Source organism: Setaria italica, chromosome II (assembly GCF_000263155.2).
Source record: "Setaria italica strain Yugu1 chromosome II, Setaria_italica_v2.0, whole genome shotgun sequence".
In the NCBI taxonomy this organism is placed as follows: Eukaryota; Viridiplantae; Streptophyta; class Magnoliopsida; order Poales; family Poaceae; genus Setaria; species Setaria italica.
In genome coordinates, this window is record NC_028451.1 from 40,596,077 (window position 1) to 40,614,067 (window position 17,991).

The following is a 17,991-nucleotide window of genomic DNA, read 5'->3' on the forward strand; positions in this document are numbered from 1 at the left end:
CTATTTTGCCTCTTTTTTTACTGAACAAAACTTGATATTTGTTTTTAGTGAATGTTGAGACTTGAGAACCAATTTCTTTTCAGGTAATCTTTTGAGCTCCTTGATAGTTTGATTATACGGAAAAACTTATAGGTTGAAAGCACCAGATGTGCTGTTAATGCTTTTAACAGAAAAGCAATCAGAAGACCATATTTCATCACTCTTTGGAGGGTTGAATGTGCTTCAAAATTTTCTCTGAGATGATAGCTGATGAGGCAATAAATAACTAGAAGAGCTAAATATGTTAGAAATGCCTTTTGGATTAGTTCTTCAGTATTGGATATTGTTGATTTATGTTAGTTGCCTACTTGCTTTTTATGTTCTTCAGGTCCCAGAATGGTAAGACTGTCTTCAAAGGAAGTGCAAAGAATGACATCCAGGTGTAGTAATGCTATTACCTGTTTTCAAATACAGTAAGGTTCTGATTCTCATCTTCATAATGCAGCAAGGTTTTGATGCTCAGACATGGAAAACATACACTAGAATGAGTGTTTATTTCATTGAACTTACATATTCCCATCCAGATGACAATATGACATCAAAAGTCTCAGCATGAAAAAAATTGACTCATTGGAGAAACTTTCGTTGAAGTAGACATCTTACATACATTTCGTGCTATACAAAAGTTTGAATGTCTTCTTAACTTCTAAAGCAGGAAAGTTGTCTGACGAAATTGACTTAATGTGTTCTGTCACATGAAGCAGCAATTGCATATGATCTCACTTAATACTATTATACGACAATATAGGGGTCACAAGAAACACATACAAAGAGGTACATTAGACATCACTGATAGCTGTTCTCCTAGGAACTTTACAGCAAAGAATCTGTCTTTGCAGGTAGCCTCCTGAAGAAGTTTACTGGTGCTGCTGGCACCTTGTGGCGGAACCGAGGATGCCTCATCCAGAAGAACCCAAGGCAGAGTGCAATCACTTGGAATGGTGTCACATATAGTATAATCGCTGTGATCAGGCAAAATATTAGGAACATAGCCGTTGCCCTTGGGTCTCTCCAGCTCAGCAGTGACTGCAATCTCTCTCCCTGAGTGGCGATGTCCCCAACAACTGTCTGTATTCTCCCAGCAACATGTCGTAACCTATCATACCTCATCCTAACGAGATCTGGGCTCTTTGAGGTTGGGAATGTGTCAAATTCCTCATCAAGCTCGTCTGGATGTGCAACATCAGCATAAGATATTCTTGTGTTCATGTGTGGTGGGAAGCGTGGACGGAACCGGTAATTCCAAAGCCCTATCAAGAACATGTAGAGGAAGATTGTTGGCAGGATAAGGTCTGGATAGAACACAAGCATGACAAAGAGCACGTGAACCAATACTGTGGTGACTGGGTTTTTCCACTGACAAACGTCGCCAAACCACTTTCCTGCAGCAATGACTCCAGAGAAGACTTGCATAAGACGGAAGAAGTTAGCTTTGCTCCGTCGCATGCTCCACAGGTGAGAGCGAGCATCTGACATGAACTCAACAACTTCCCTGCGAACTGGTGGCTCCATGCGCCCCAGGCGCTCTGCAACAAGATGCACCGCCTGGTGGCGGAGCATTTCCTGCTGGACTATTGACAGAGGCTGCGAGTAATGCATCTTGGGCAAGAGGGGCCTAGAGTATGTAAAGAGCACATTGATCAGGGATGTGGCTGAGAACCGGATGGCAAGGTGGAGTTCACCCATCTTTTTAACTCCTGATGGGTGGAGGACAAGCAATGGGTATGTGTGTGTGTACACCCGCCCACTCTCAAGTGTTGAAAGCCGAATTCGCACTTTCCCAATGGGTTTATCCATTTCGCCTGGGGAACCATGGTTACTGTCTCCGCTTATGTGGCAGTTGTCAAATAGACCAATTGTGAGTACAGTTCCATGATCATAAACTTCCCATGTGTACTGCTCATTGAATCGAGGGCTCAGGTTGTCAACGATTGTGCGTGTTCGCACCCATTTTGAACCATACTTGGCAACACAATATGCATCGCATGACCCCCGGTCATTTCTGGTTTTTGTTGGATTCAGACCATTTGCACTTAAAATGCCAACTTCAAGCATGCCAATTGGTGGCTTCCACAACTGCTTCATTGTTGGCCGGAGATCACTGCAATATTGTGTGGACTCATCAAGCACATGATAACCACCTTCAAGGCAAACACGAAGGTTTACCTTTGCATAGAATTTGTCTTCCTTCAGCTGGTTCACATCAATCAGTCCTGGTCTTCTGAGATCAAACCATGCTGGCCGTACTGGCTTGTGATCAGCCCGCTTTGGAATCCTTGTGAGTGGTATGATAGTTTCACCAATAATCTCGTCTTTGTTTTGTGCTACACGGTCTTCAATTCTTATGATCAAGTCTTCCTCAAAAGGCTCTGCTGCGACAAACATCATCTCTTCATTCCACATGAAGTTTTTGGTTGGTGAGCGAACTTGCCTTGTCTTCAACAATTGGTTGCCCAGCCTCACTTTTACAAATACATCAGGTATGTGGTTCTCCATTGGGAATATATCCTGTGCCTCAATTACATTGACCCTCACGTACCACATTCTTGGTGCAGGGTAGACCTTCCCACGGATATAATTGTGAAGATGGGAATCAACTGGCGTTGATCCTGCATGGATGGCGCTTGGGAAGCATTCATCTGCTTGAGTACCATACCAGACTGCAAGCATCAACTCTCCTCTGTCCCTCATTCCATCCTTGCCCACAAGGCGATACCACTCTGGCGCCAGTGGGCTGTCAGGTGGGACCCTTACAGGGACCTCATTCAGATCAAGACTCACCCGACCTACATAGTCATCCCGAATGACATCCTTGTCCTTGACAATGACTTCAAGCGTTGATGATTGCATTACTTCTTTAGGGAATGCAAACACCTCATCCCACTCAGGCCTCTGATTCTTCTCAAAGTACTTTGTTTTCATTTTATAGTTTCCAAGGTGCACCTCCACATAAGGGTCGAGACTCCCAGTGATGTCCATGTTGGGCAGGTCGCGGGCCTTGACCACACGCACAAAGAGGTACTGCATCTTCTCAACAAGGTCATATGCCCCGACCTTCTCACCAGGGTACACCCGGCCGCCAATAACACGGCCACCACCAAGTGTTGGGCTTGTCTCCTTCAGCTGGAAGTCTATAGGTTGCTGTGGACCTGGAGCATACATCCTTGATATCTGAGGTGGAGGGGCCCCAGCTTTATTCGCAACTGCAGCAAAGCTTCTCTGTTGCTGGTCTCCATATGCACCTTCAGGGTAGTATGTTTGTCCTGTCATTGGTGCCGGACGCTGCTGTTCTCTTGGCAAGTGCTGGAATTGTCTCACTGGATTTGATCTGGTCTCTTGGAAAGGGTTTGGAATGGAGTTGGCTGCTGCCTGCTCTTGTGCAGTGGTAGGTGTGCTTAGCATATCGAATTCTGGACCTGGTGCAGACACCCTTACTGATGGATCATTTGTAAGGAAGACTCTTAGTCCAAGCTCACCACGCGCGCGTGATAAGATGTTTTTCTTCTCCAGGGGATAGTGCAGGGGCGAGGCATCAGGTTGGCTGACAAAGGATGTACCTGATATGCGAACCATGCCAAGGCAGGCCTTGGAATTATTGGCACGGTTTGCATGGTACACATAGGCCTCAAGGTGTAGCTCTGAGAGGCGGGATGGATCAGATATGTTAAAGTAGAACTGCTCGTTCCACACAGGGTTGAGGTCCCTGTCTTTGATGGCTGTGCGGAACTTCTGGTCATCAAACTCGACCTCAACAAAGGCATTGGCTGTGCCCTGCTCTTTTGGGAGGAGATCATGAGCACTGACAACCTCAACACCAAGCTTAACATTACTCATCATGGCCCACCACTGGATCTTGTAGCACTGAGGAGATGCACCTTATTCTGAAATAAGTACGAAACAAGCGTTAGAAATCTTCGATTGCAGAAACTACAGCAATAGCTAGCATACAACTATCAGTCTGACAAGTATTCCAGTTGAAGCAAGTGATGGAAGAAAGAAAACTTTAGTACAATGGGTGGTTGTATGAATAGGATGTTGGTTGGAAAATTTTCCTGGTGATGCCCACAAGTTTTCCCTTGGTCCCGAGGAATCAAATCTTGTTTGGAGCATGTCAGGTACTGAAAAGGTAGACAAGGGAGGTGTTGACAACAACATAAAGTAAAAGTGTGTTTTATTTTCGTGGATCATTGGATACACATGTACAGTAGATAGGAAATGTCAGGCTTCAACTTCTGTTCTAGATTAGACATCTGTACAGCTGGAAGGCATGTACTGAAGTATTCTGCTTCAAGCCTCTGAAAAGGTCATCACAACTTCTTTTTCTTTGAAAGATAGATTATTACAACTTTTACCCACTTTAATCTACATTGAACTATCCTTACAGACCTACACAGACCATTACTGAACAATCATCAGCTAATGAAGTACACCTTTCTCAATACAATTCAATACATTTTTTGGTGCACACATAGTCAGCAACCAGAACTCAGGCTAAGAACACATTTTAAATCCAATCCAAATAATGGCATGCGTCAACATTATGTGCTAATTCAATAAGCTACAGCCATCAGCCACATTTTGCAGGCCAGATGCTGATGCAGGGAAAGAGAGAGGCCACCAGCCCTTCCTTTTCCTGATTGTGACTGCCACCGTGACCACATATCGCTGCTTATTAACCGAAACTTCAGTCCAATTTCATGACAAAGAGCACAAGTTCAGTATGAATGTGATGTTATTTATTTCACTGATACCGCTTGTATGCGCAGGAGACGCAGCGCTAACATGGAAAGGAGATCTGGAGACATAAATGAAGCAGGCGCAATCCTAACGTCCGGAAAGTGGCAACTGAATTTGTTGAGTTCCATCAAGAGATTAGGAGGGACCATTGGTGCAGCTCCTTTGCTGAAGAAAGGTAGGTAGGCAGGCAGGTGATGGGAGGATGGGATGGGGGTGTCAACACTGAAGCAAGCGAACAAGTACTCCATGATGTTGCTTGATTTCATCCATATACCGGAATGAAAATCAATCATAAATATTGTATCCATAAATAGATGGAGCCCTGTCTATGGAAATCCGGCTACCTCATTAATTGCATGATTAATTGCTAAACCGTAGGTATCATCCAATCAGTGAGCAGATTTGGACTGGCTGGAGAGAAGACAGTGCTGATCAAGAAATTTGGACTTGGCTTCCCCATTTGCCTTGCGATTTTCTTTCAGGTTGGACTTTTATGAGAGTATATGCTCTGAATTTGGGGGGGGAAAATCAAGGACAACAACCATGTACAGAAGAAAGCAGATAGTCGTCGTAGCGGGTAAGATGCCAAATTCTCAGCGCATAAAGTGATTCCTAAACGCTTTTGATGGTACATCCCTGAACCTGGGATCTTCTTGCACCCGTTTTCATGCATCACATCAAAGAAAGGGGAATCAAAAGTTTTGTTTTGGATCCAGAATCATCACCAAGCCGTGAACAGAATTAGCAAGGATATCCTTCTTGAAATAAACCAGCAAGGATGTCAACAAAGTGGATTCTGAGAAAGAAAGGGGAGCGTAGGAAGCAATCTGATTTCCCAATTCCCCCTCCATCACCAGACAGAAAAACTTGGAGGAGCGTACAAGGAAGACACGCAAGAAGCTCTGCAAATTCAGAGGTAAACATCACAAGAGGATAGGACACGAACCTTCAGAAGCTCAGAAGGCAGTATCCTCGCTAATCCTTTCAGCCGTTGAACAGACAGCAGCTTCAGCCCTCGGTGGTTCCTCCCTGATTCCCAGAAGAGAGCGACGACGACGACCAAGACGAAGATGGAGACGAGGGCTATCTATCTGGCTGGCTCTGGTGATAGGAGAGAGGATTACAAGTGGCCGCACGCAGCTTATGTTACGAGAGCTCCATGCCACGGCCAGGAAACTGAGGAGAAGTGCTGAGCTGCAAAACGTGCAACAACCTATCACGCTAGAAAAAGGAGTAGAGAGAGATGGGGGTGGGGGAGCCTATGGAGCGAGGAGCACATGCATACGGTGGTGGTGGTTCTTGTGGGGCGCGGTGCCGTCAGCTGCCGGTGCCGTGTTGGAGGTTGGAGCCGTTCCGGGGAGGAGGAGGAGGAGATTAATCAACCGGAAAGAGGGGAGAACGAGCGGGAGCGTGTAAACCCAAAGAGATTAGAATAGTACTTATGTAATACGGGATATTAATAACAATAATCAAGATTAGTTAGCTTTTAATTAGTAAGCGTTGGGAGAGGGAGAGGGAGAGACAAAAAGAAATTTGGGTTGATAGCGACAGGTGAGTAGAAAAGACAGTGTAATGGCTGGTAATGGTAGGCGTTTTGCTGTGGTTGGCATCGTCTCTATCGCCTTCCCACATTGACCATTACTTCATCAGTGTGGATGTGGCCACCGTTGCTTTGTTGGCTTCTTGTGCTTGCTGCTTTGTTATCCTTCCTTCTCCTCCTCTCCTTTCATCTCTCGCCTTTATATGTTTAGTCCTTTCGCAATAATTGTTGTGATTTTTCCCCCCGTGGTCACCCTTGCTTATCATTGCAAAATTTTTGTCGTCAATCTTGCGTCGAGGTTTAGATGCTCCTGTTTGGATGCTGGTAAATGTTGTAATGACCTAACCTTGCAATTTGCAAATTACTATGGAATTTTATGATAATTTTTACCTCTTTCTTTTCATCTCCGGTGTTTATATATTTAGAGCTTTTTCTAATAATTCTAGTGGCACTTTTTGCCTGTGGTTATACTCGCTTATCATTTGCCAAAATTTGTAGGCCGACCTTATGGCCTGTTTGGATACACACTCATAAACTTTAGGACACTCATAAAGTGTAGGAGCTAGAAATTGGTAGTCCTAAAATTTATAAGTGGGCTGTTTGGATGGAATCATAATCTTTAGGACGTTAGAGGGGGAATGACTTTTGTACCCCTAATTACTCCACCCATGCTCTGTTTCTAGCGCCGTGGAGAGAGAAGGGGAGGGGCAACAGGGGTAAAGGATGGGTTGGGGACCGCTTTTAGGAGAAAAATGACCCATTATGATGGTTTGATCCTCCTAATGAAAACAACACTCCTAAACATTATGAATGCACTTTTATGACATATGTTTGGATACACAAGTCCTAAAAGTGAACTAAAAGTGAAGTCCTAATATGAGTGTGTATCCAAACAGGCCCTTAGTCGTTGTAACGCGCCCCTGTGTTGGGTGTCAGAAAATGCTTAAATTCAATTTGCAGACTAATTTATAACTCTGCAGTGTTTCTATGGAAAATGTAATCTGGCTGTCCCATTTTATAAGAAGAGAATTTTGCTAGGTACTGGTAGCGCTTACTCCTTTTTTTCCCCTCTTGACTCAGCACTGGTCTTTGCATGTGTTAGTGCCTGTAGATTAGTGTTCTTGTTCTTAGTTTAGTCGTGTGCTTGTTTAAATTATGCTACCTCAATCTTCACAATGGTCTCCACACGATCTGTGTCACTGTCTCTCCATGTGCAAAGTGCACTTGAACCGTAAACAAGTCTGCAACACCTCTTGTTATCAAAATAAATGGAAATGCAAAATATCGTTCTTAATTTGCTCACATTTGATTAATTTCTCGTTTTCTCTGCATTTTTGCCCTAATTAAATTGGAGCGGTAGCTGTCCAGTAACAGTACGGCTGCAGCTGATGGCTTGTTTTGCCCTAATTAAATGAAAAAAAGAGGTCTCGTGGACAGGACACCCGCTTCTGCAAGGACAAAAAAGCAGTAGGAGCATGGGTCCAGATCTGAGCCATGAAAACACTGCAGCTGCTATTGCAGTTGACGTTGACCTGGGTGGACTCCACAGCAATTAGCAAGACAAGCCGTTTATTTATTCATTTTCGGGAGTTAAAAACACACTAATCACATGTCAGCTACACGCGTTTAGAAAAGAAGACGGAGATGGGTTGTTGTAATGTCTAAGGAAAGGGACAAACAAGGAATATTTTCCCTCCAAAGGGTAACATGTCTCCGGTCTTCACCCTCGCTGAAGAAAGCCGTTGCCGATGAACAAAATTGTAATCCATAAACCACTTTTCGTAAAAATCTTCTGCAGTAGTCAGCATCATCTTTTACTGCCGTTGCAATGCAAAGAAAGCAGAGAGCCAGTCAAAAAAAATTTAAAAAAAGCAGAAAGACTTTTCTACACCGGTTTTGATAAACTTTAGCCAAGGGGGAAATGGCAAAAACGGCTTCTGCAATAATACGTTTCCATGGAGAATCTGGAGTAACCATAATTTCTTAGTACGTGACGCAAAATTACCGACCAATGATGAAAGATGAAAAGAGATTTATTTATTGATAAACGCCGCACGTGTCCATCGACAGCGAGATGATTGTAATAATTTCATCAATCTCAAAATCTCAATCTTCCACTTCCATTTCTTGATTGTGCTTGTGTGGGTAGAATGTAGCATTCGTATGCTGAGTGTGCACGTGTATATATAGGTGTATGCATATATATTTTATTTACAATAAATCTACGATAAACTCATGATATAATACGTAATAACCACGTGTAAGTATCTTAGTTACTTGTAGCCGTACAGAATGTGTAATTTGGAATTGCGAGAAAAGAAAGAATGAAAGCGATCTGATTGTATCAGCATTGTCTTTCTTCCATTTTTTTGACCAATAAAGTCCACTTGTGTTTGATTATTTCAGCAAACTTTGGCTAGTTTTGACTAGAGGGTGATCAGATCAGGTATATGCCGGGCCGCCATAATATTGTGCATTTCTAAAAAAACGCCACATGTCATTTTTCCTTCCCTCTTTCCCCAACTACTATGCAAAATTATGCACACTACTTTTATTCAAACCCAAAGGGGAAAAAAAAGGAATAAAAAATCCTCCCCTGGCTAATATCTCGGCTCGCGTACGTACATGCGTAACCACACGATATCAGGATCAAGCGATTTTGTCGTCCCAGGAAGTGGACGTTCCGTTCACGACAAGCCCTCGCGGGGCCCACCGGGTGCGTGCCTACGGCCATATACGACGACTTGTGCCTGTTTCTCTCTCTGATTCTCTCCCATCGTGGCTTTGGCGTGTGATGAGTTGCCCATTTCTGGGGCCCACGCATGGACCCCGGCCACGCCAGCGCGACGGCGACTGCCCCGCGGACTCGGACTCGACCCGACCCGACGACCCCCGAGTCGCTCCGGGTGTGGCGTGGCAGTGAGCCAGTGATTAATTTTGGACTGCCCGTATTGACTTGACTAAGCCAGGCGTGAAACCTTGGGAAAAAAAAGAGAGAGAAGGGGTAAAATGGTGAAAATAAATGTAAATTATAATAAGATCCTCCTTAAGCTTCTGAATATCGACCTATGTGATATTTCTCTTGGATGAAAATAAGCGACACACTGAATAACATCATTGTACCATGAAAAGAATAATAAAAGTCACAAAAAGCTGCAATGCTCAGCTAAACGGTGTAAGGTTATATGGTTCAAAACCGAGCTTCAAGATTTTTTACCAACTCCCCGCTTCTAAATAGATTTTTCTATTTGGGCTTGCAATTGCAATGACTAAGGATCCACTGTATTGTTTTCAGGGACGAATCTATGACAAAACTTGAAAGAAGCATACTTCAAGAACAGCGGAATCCATGAAACTTATACATGGTGAAAAAAATATTAATTAACATAATTTCGAAATTTTTGAGTGGGGCATGTGCCCTCTGTGAGATAAGTCTGGGTTCGCCTTTACAATTTTTGTATGTAGTCCTCCATGCAGCGGTGTAAGGCACATTTTATTAATGAAGTTTTTTATAAAAGGTTACAATCAGTAGGTTAGTATTTAAAGAAATTTGGACATGATGTTCACTTTATAGCAATTGACAGTACCCCTTCTTCTATCAATGTTAGACTTTATAAGTTTTGACCGGTAAACAATTTTATGCATATGTATAAACATTGCCTCCATTAATTTGTGCTAGAAGTAATTTAAAGACGGTGCTGGCTTTTTTAGCAAGTGATAGTATATTTTTATAGAAATTAAGGAGTAAAAATTATTTTCGAAGTTTTTTTCTTAAAGAAGGTACGGCTTACATTGTCGACAAACAGAGTATATATCGCAAATCTGGATTGATGGACTAGAGCAAGTGGGCCTAGCCCATGTGACAAACTCCAACGTGTAGGATCCTCTGGATCCAGCAGTATGGTGAGCCGGCCCAACCTGATTAAAGAATTTTAATCAACTTATCATATTAGCTAGCCCGTGTTTTTTTAGAAAATGTTTCCCGACCTTTCTTTTTTTTTGAACGAACGGGCACGAGGCGGTGCCTATTTCATTGATAGAGTAGGAAAAAACAGAGGGAGACCCGACAGATCGGGAAGGAAAAGAAAAACAAAAGGAAAGGCAAAAAGGCCAAAATGGGACTACTCGCGTGATAGAAGAATCGCTAGATCTTTGGCCCCTGCCAAAAGCCAAGCCGAGGTCTCATCTTTGATTTTCATCATTAGGGTTGTCGGTGATGTTTCGTGGCGATTGAAAATACGTGCGTTCCGCTCCTTCCAGACTTCCCACATGATTAGGAGGGCGAAGCTTCGTAAAGCCTTGCGAGGCGAGTCCGGTGTTGTGGTGATAGCTGTCCACCACTCCAGAGCGTTGGATGAAGGTCGCCATTCAGTTGGTCGTAGGTTAGGCTGCGCTAGCCATATCGCTGTTTGATCCCAGATTTTCCGTGTGTATCTGCACTCAGCTAAAAGGTGGTGTCCGGTCTCCATAGTGGATCGGCACAGGACGCAAGTTGCGTTGTGTGGCCAGCTCCGCTTGGCCAATCGATCAGCTGACCAGATTCGGTTCTGTGTAATTAGCCACGCGAAAAATTTGCACTTTGGTGGTGCCCAAGATTTCCAGATGGTTGATATGTGCGGTGTTTCGGTGCAGCCCAGGAATTGTGCTTTATATGCCGAGGCCGTTGTATATATTCCTGATTCTGTCAGCTTCCAGGTGATAGTGTCGTCCTCCCCTGGTCTTATTTCCGTAGCACTGATCATTTGCCATAAATGGGCGATCGACGCGAGGTGAGGGACGGTGACGTTATGGTCAATCGCAAGGTCACGTAGCCAGTTATTGTTACTGAGGGCATCATGGACACTTCTATTTTTTCTTCGCGAGATGGTGTAAAGGAGCGGGGCGATGTCTTTGGGACGTTGGCCCTGCAGCCATCCAGATGACCAGAAGCTAGTTTTTTTGCCGTCGCCCAGGTTGATGGAGGTGCATGCCGCGAACAGTTGCCGGTCAGCTTCGTCGCAAGGGGTTCCCGTATTGTTCCATGGTTTTTCTGGTGATACCCACTCGTGCCAGAGCCATCTGAGCCGGAGGGCTCGTGCGAATTTATCTAGGTCCGGGATACCCAGACCCCCATGTTGTTTTAGCATGCAGGTTTTCGTCCAGTTAACTTTGCATTTGCCTCCGGATAGTTGTTGGTCCCCTGCCCATAAGAATTTTTTCCGGATTTTGTCTATATCCTGTAGCACCTCTTTACTTGGTTTGATGGCTGTGAGTAAATATACTGGTTGTGCGGAGAGGACCGATTTTGTGAGGGTTATTCTTCCTGCTTGTGTTAGTTGACGGCCCGTCCATGCGGATAGTTTACCGGCCAGTTTATCAATGAGAGGTTGGAAGTCGATTTTTCTCAGGCGTCGTGTTGTTAAGGGGAGGCCCAGATAGCGTATTGGGAAGGTCGTTCTTGTTGCCGGTAGGTCGTTGAGTAATTGGTCCAAGTCAATGTTACTGCAACTGATGGGTGCAATCTGTGTCTTGTTCAGATTAGTGCGTAGGCCTGTGGCTTCTCCGAATTGTTGCAGTATGTTTGTCAAGTTGGATATGTCTGTACGTGTGGGTTTAATGAAAATCGCCGCATCGTCAGCGTACAGGGACGTAGTGAACCGTGCTGCTCGTCCTCCTAACTTGGTGAGAAGACCCCTCTAGGTGGCTTGGGAAATAATATGCTGCAGCGGGTCGATAGCTAGAACGAAAAGGAGGGGAGAAAGCGGGTCGCCCTATCGGAGACCTCGTCCATGATGAATCGGTGGTAGAGGTGTACCGTTGAGTAGTACTTTTGATGTCGAGGTGGTAAGGAGGGCCGTGATCCATTGGTTCCAGCGAGTAGGGAAGCCTCTATGTTGAAGCAGTTCGAGGAGGTAGTCCCATCGCACAGAATCGAAGGCTTTTGAGATGTCGAGTTTCATGAAAAGGGCCGGTATTGCTTTTTGGTGGAAGCGTCTGGCAATGTTTCGAACATATAGGAAAGTGTCGTGGATACTACGCCCCTTGATGAAAGCGCTCTGGCAGGGTGAGATGATGGCGTTCATATGAGGGCTGAGACGGATCGCCAGGACTTTAGTGATAATTTTTGCAATTGCGTGGATAAGGCTGATTGGTCGAAAATCTTGTATGGCCTCCGCACCCTCCTTTTTGGGGATAAGGACGATGTTAGCCTTATTTAGTAAATTGAGGTCATTGCAGCGGATGTTGTAGAAGGCATCGATCGCTGTCATTATGTCTCCTTTGATGATGTTCCAGCATGTTTTGAAGAAGAGTCCAGTAAAGCCGTCAGGGCCAGGGGCGCGATCATGCGGGAGCTGTTTGATGGCGTGGAAGATCTCCATTTCGTCGAACGGCCGGTCAAGGTCTGAAAGGTCCTCCTGGGGGTGATGCAAATTCTCCCACCGCAGATCTCGCGTACGTCGCTGTGGTGTCGCCATGAAATTGCAGAAGTGGTCTTGAATAATGTCTTGTTTGTCTTGATGCGTGAGAGCCCAGCCAGAACCAGATCGCAGTCTTTGGATAAAGTTTTTCCGTCGTCGACCGTTGGCCTTAAGGTGGAAGTAGCGTGTGTTGGCATCGCCCTCACGGAGGTTTTTAACACGCGATGACTGGCGTCTTCTAGCACGCTCCAGCACTGCCCACCCTAGGACACGTTTTTTGAGCTTAGCTCGTAGAGTAGATTCGGCCACCGAGAGAGGTCTGATGTCTTGCGCTAAATCGAGGTGGAGGATCACCACCTGCGCCATCTGTAGCTTTAGCCTAGCGTCTGAGATTATGGTGTTACTCCATTTCCGGAGAGCTCGTGCCGTAAGGTGTAATTTGTGCCCGAGTCGGTGGAACGGCTCGGTATGATGTGTGGGGAGACACCATGTTCGCTTGACGACGTCCTGGAAGTGTGGCAGTTTTGTCCAAATGTTCTCAAATTTAAAAGGCCGCGGCTTGCGCGGGCCGGATAATCGTGCTAGCAGCAGAGGGCAGTGGTCGGAGTGGGAGGAAGATAAGGCGTGCAGGGTGTGGTCGTCGAAAGCGAGATCCCAAGCTTCATTGCAGAAGAATCGGTCCAGGCGTGAAAGCGTAGGCTGGCGTCGTTCATTGCTCCACGTGTATTTACGGTTTTGCAGATGAATTTCCTTGAGACCACAGAAGGCTAGAGTGCTGCGGAATCGGCGCATTAGGTTGAGGTTCAAACGTCTGTTGTTTTTGTCTTGTGCCTTATATATGAGGTTGAAATCGCCAAGAATGAGCCATTTGGTATCGTTATCGGGCTTTATATTGCGCATATGCTGCATGAAAGCCGGTTTTAGATTCGTTCTGGAAGGGTCGTAGACTGTCGTTAGGCGGAAAACGGTGTCGCAATTTTGCGGCGATACAGATGCCGAAATCGAGTAGCTCCCAATTTGGATGTCCGTCAAATCGACGAAATTGGTATCCCAAAGGAGCAGAATTCCTCCCTTAGTGCCTTGCGCCGGTTTGTAAGCGAAGTTGGATAGGCGATAGCCCCCTAGGAAGTTGGCCAGAGATGTGTCGATCTGGCTGAGCTTGGTTTCCTGAAGGCACGCGATCTGACATGGCGTATCTTTTAATGTTTCATGAACCATCATGCATCTCGCGGGGGCATTGAGGCCACGGACATTCCAACTGATGGTGTCGAAGCTAGTTGTGTGCATTGGCGAGATTAATCGCACAGGGGGCAGCAACGCACTGTCCGTTATGCTTGTGGGTGAAGGTATGCCAGGCCGGGGTGTATGTGATCACGTTGGCATATCTAAGAAGACGAGTCCGGGCGGAGTAAAAGCTGGCAGCGGAAGTGCAGTAGGTTCGCTGACCGTGTAGATGCAATGCCCGAAGGTCGAAGCCAGCAGGGCGAAGTCTTGCACTGTAAGACCGGAAGGTCGAGTCGTGAAGTCTAGTGCATCTCCTAGCCCGAAGGTCGCAGCCAGCAGGGCTCGGAGTGTTAGAAGTAAAAACGTTCGGTAGTAAGAACAGATACATGGAGATGACAGGTCTCCGGTAACAGGTGGAGTCCTGAAGACTCATTCTGGACGGACGGCAACCTCGTTCTGGGTGTCCTGGACCGCCTGTCCTGCGTGCTGGAGGAGGGCTTCATTGACCTATTCTGCTCCTTCATCATCCAGGTCAAACAGGGCTGTCATCGCTGCGATGACATGATCTGGGAGCGGCCACTGATGAGAGTTGATGTACTCTTGCAGGATGTCCTCTATTGGGCGTAGTTCATCGTCGGAGACCCCTAGTTTGCGCCATAGGTTGTGCTGGGCGCGCTGAAGAGCTGGAACCGACGGCTTCAGGGCGAGTCTGGCACTCCTTCGGACCGCGGACATGTCGAAGCTTCGGCGCATGCGTTGACGACGTAGCGGGGGCTGATGTAGGATCGGCGAGGCCGGGGTGGCGAAGAGGTCGTCGACGGACCCACCCTTAGCCGCAGCGTTGTTAGCTTCAACATTGGCGTGGGTAGCCGCCTGGGTCTCCATGACGCCCACTGTAGGTACCTGCAAGGCATTTGTTGTGGAAACAGGAGCGTGAGTGTTGAGCTCGGAGTGGCGGCCCATGGTGTCCGCATTTGGCCCATCATTTGGCTCAGCCGAAAATGCCAGTGTGCAGGCGGCCCGCGGGCTCCCCACTGGCGCAGCCAGCCCAGGGGGGAGGTCTGTCGTGGCCTGTGCCGGCCCAGTCGAGGGTATCGGCCCGACGGGAGGCCCGCTAGGGGGCGAGTCATGAGCCAGCCTCGGGGCTAACGGGGGCCCCCTGTTAGCGCCCCTAGCGGCCGCGTCAGGAGCAGGCCCCAGGGCCCAGCAGTCGGCCCGTGAAGCCAAGCAGGTGGCCCATGAGGCCGTCGTCGCCGGTGAAGTCGGCCTCCTCCCCTGGTTTTCTGTTGGATCAAGTGCGGCGGCCGGTGGAGATGGCGACCCGGCGGCGCGGAGGCCGTCAGAAGCCGGGGTGGAGTCGCCGGGGAGGTTCAGGGCGAGCTCGTACTCCCGTAGCGAGGGCCGCTCTTGGAGTGCCGATCCGAGCCTGCTGAAGACTCGGTGTAGAGGCACCAGGTGCGCCGGGTTGTCGGACCAGGCTTGGTTCCCCACCGGTCGCGGCGGATCATCAAGGTTGTCCAGCAGCGAACATGACCGGGAGAAGAACTCGTCGATGCCGCAAGTGCCGAGGTCCTTACTGGACAAAGACTGTACGGGGGAATCTGGGCTTAGCAGAGTGGTTGAACGCACCTGTGAACCGGCCATGGCCTTGAAGGTGTGCTGAATCGCCAGGGCTTGGGCGTTGAAGAGGGCTTCGACCTGGGCGCGCACCATGGCTCTGAGGTCGCCGAAGCGTGGAAGTGCAGGGGCGAAGGCAGCAAAGCTTGACTTGTGCGGCACTCTGATCGGCGGGGAGGCGGCAAGGGGTGAGGCGGCAGTGGCCCGGCGATGTCCTCCTCTGAACTCGGCCTCCCACCTTCGCGGGGACCTCGTGCGGTCGTGGCGCACGGCATCCCGCCCACGGCTGTCGTGGGGTTTGTTACTTCGGTCGCGGCCCCTTCCGGGGTGGTCGTAGTCGTTGTCGTCGTTGTCGTCGTCCTCCGGCCGACGCGGCCAGAAGAAGGGGTCGCGGCAGGAGCTGGTGCCGCCCCTCTTGTTGTTGCGGTCATCGCGGCGGGAGATGTCGTTGCGGCCGAAGCTTTTGTTCTGGTTCTGGCGCCCGTGTCTCCCATTGCCACGGCGACGGTCGCGGTCGTCGTCGGCCTGCGGCTCCGCGTCACGCGGCGGGCGCGGCAGTCTGGCGGGGAACTTCGAGCGCGCGTCGGAGGGGGCCCCATCCGGGAGGCCGTAGCGCCAGGCGTAACCCCGGCGAACGGGGGTGAAGGCGGCTGGGTTGTTGATGGCGCCGTCGAGGTCGCGAGCCGCCGCTGTGTAGTCCTCCAGCACACCTAAGTGCAAGAAAACTTCATACCGGACGCCCTGTTGCCAGCGGTCTGGCTGCGACGACGTGATGGTCACCGTGGAGGATCTGTCCGCCGGCCGGTGGGTGAACAACAACCAGACTCGCTTGGGGATGGCACTTGGATTTGCCGTCCAAGCCCAAAGGTCGATGTGCCTGGTGTCGGTCTGCTGAACAAGATCAGTGTTGATATATTGGAGGGCGCAGTGCGTACCTATGATCCTCTCGACGATGTCCGGCGTGCAGGCATGAATGGGGATGCCGTCGAGGTAGAGTCTTACTCGGTAGAAGATGCGCAGTCCAAGCGCGTGGCTTAGGCTGCGCCATGGTCGAAGGCAGATGTCGATGCCGCGTCCCCGGAAGCGCCCGACGTTGCGAGCTGCGGCGCACTGGTCGGCTGTGGTGAAGCGGATGAGGAAGGGCTCCGGTTGGTGGACGGCGACGATGACGTCGCCCTGCTGGAGCCGCAGCTGTTCCTGGAGCAGGTCTTCAATGTCCCCGTCTCCAGTCCCGCTCGGCATGTGGATGGCCCAGGGGACTAGGGCCGTGCCTTCCCAGTCCCTGGCGTCGCGCTCCAGATCGAAGGAGTTGGGCACGAAGATGGTTTCCTCATCCGGTCGGGTGTTGGGGTCGCCGATGGCCATCGGGCGAGGTGTCAACGCAGGTGGGGGTGGTGGTGGTGGCGGCAGGGGAGATGAGGCGGTGATAGGAGGTGGCAGCTTGCGGCTGTGGGGGTGGCGTTGTGGGCGGGGGGCGGCTGCAGCAGACAGTTGTGCTTGTTGATGCGGTCGTTGGGGCGGAGGTGAAGGTGGAAGACGCGGCTCGCGGCAGAGCTTTTGCCGGTGTCCCGGGCGGCGGCACCTAAAGCACCGGACCGGATCTCTGCACTCGGCCGCCCGGTGATCTTGAGCCAGACATTTGAAGCAGCGCCCCGCAGTAACTCGCTGGAAGGAGAGCAGAGCTGCGGTAGAGGCGCGTCTTGAATGTCCGCCGTTCGGCCGGACATGCTCCCTGTCGCGTCGAACTGCGCCGGGCGGCGTGCGGGGAGATGGGCGGCGCCTGCGCGTCGTAGCTGTAGTCCACCCCTCGTTCGGCGAGTGGACGGGCGGAGGGGATGGTAGGCGCTGACGGAGGTCGCTGCAGCGTGGCCTTGGCTCCTCCGCGGTGTAAATGCGACGCGGGTAGGCAGCGGCATTGGAGTAAAGTCCTTGTACTGGGAGCTTGGGTGATGTCACCAGGGAGGGCGCCTCACAGGAGCCCCGGCGGACGGCGTCGGCATAACTTCTTCCTGGATTGGCGCGGGCGGGTCGATTGGAGGGCGGCGCAGGCAGATCCGCAGCAGAGCTCACCGGATCCGGTGGCAGGGGTCGCAGATCTGGTGAGCTGGGCTGGATTCTTGGGCGGGGTTTCGGTGGGGAGGAGGAGCTAAAGAAGCTTTCCCAGGTGAGGGGGGGTGGGAACTGGCTGGGGGGGAAGGGATATGGTGACGGGCGGGAGGGGAGGCCCCGCGAGCGTGGGTAGGCAGTGGCCGGCGGTAGGGGCGATGCGGCGGCGGCGGCGGCAGTGGGAGGCGGGCGGCTAGCTCGGGGGCCATGTCTTTCTCTTATGCGCGGTGTTTCCCGACCTTTCATTTCAGTGAAACAAAGGCATACACAATTCAAGATTCAGCTGCCCCGTCAACCCGTAAAATCTAGAAGTGCATTGGTATCGGGGAT

The 17,991-nt window shown here is 49.4% G+C and overlaps 1 protein-coding gene and 1 long non-coding RNA gene across 3 annotated transcripts; one reads left to right on the plus strand and one right to left on the minus strand.

Moving 5' to 3' along the window:
- Positions 1–514: 514 nt before the first annotated feature.
- On the minus strand, positions 515–6,187 carry LOC101764947 (FT-interacting protein 1). 2 transcript variants are annotated; one of them, XM_004957646.4, is made up of 3 exons: positions 6,062–6,187; positions 5,723–5,970; positions 515–3,920 (listed from the first exon to the last, which is right to left on the minus strand). In XM_004957646.4, exon 3 carries the CDS (start codon positions 3,874–3,876, stop codon positions 853–855), a length of 3,024 nt encoding a protein of 1,007 aa, XP_004957703.1. In that variant the 5' UTR covers positions 3,877–3,920; positions 5,723–5,970; positions 6,062–6,187; the 3' UTR covers positions 515–852. The 2 variants fall into 2 exon arrangements, with proteins under 2 accessions (XP_004957703.1, XP_004957702.1); XM_004957645.4 differs by having other exon boundaries at positions 5,723–6,160.
- On the plus strand, positions 3,919–5,715 carry LOC111256423. The gene is made up of 3 exons (XR_002676467.1): positions 3,919–4,342; positions 4,806–4,951; positions 5,155–5,715. It is a non-coding gene; the product is annotated as an uncharacterized LOC111256423 (long non-coding RNA).
- Positions 6,188–17,991: the final 11,804 nt, after the last annotated feature.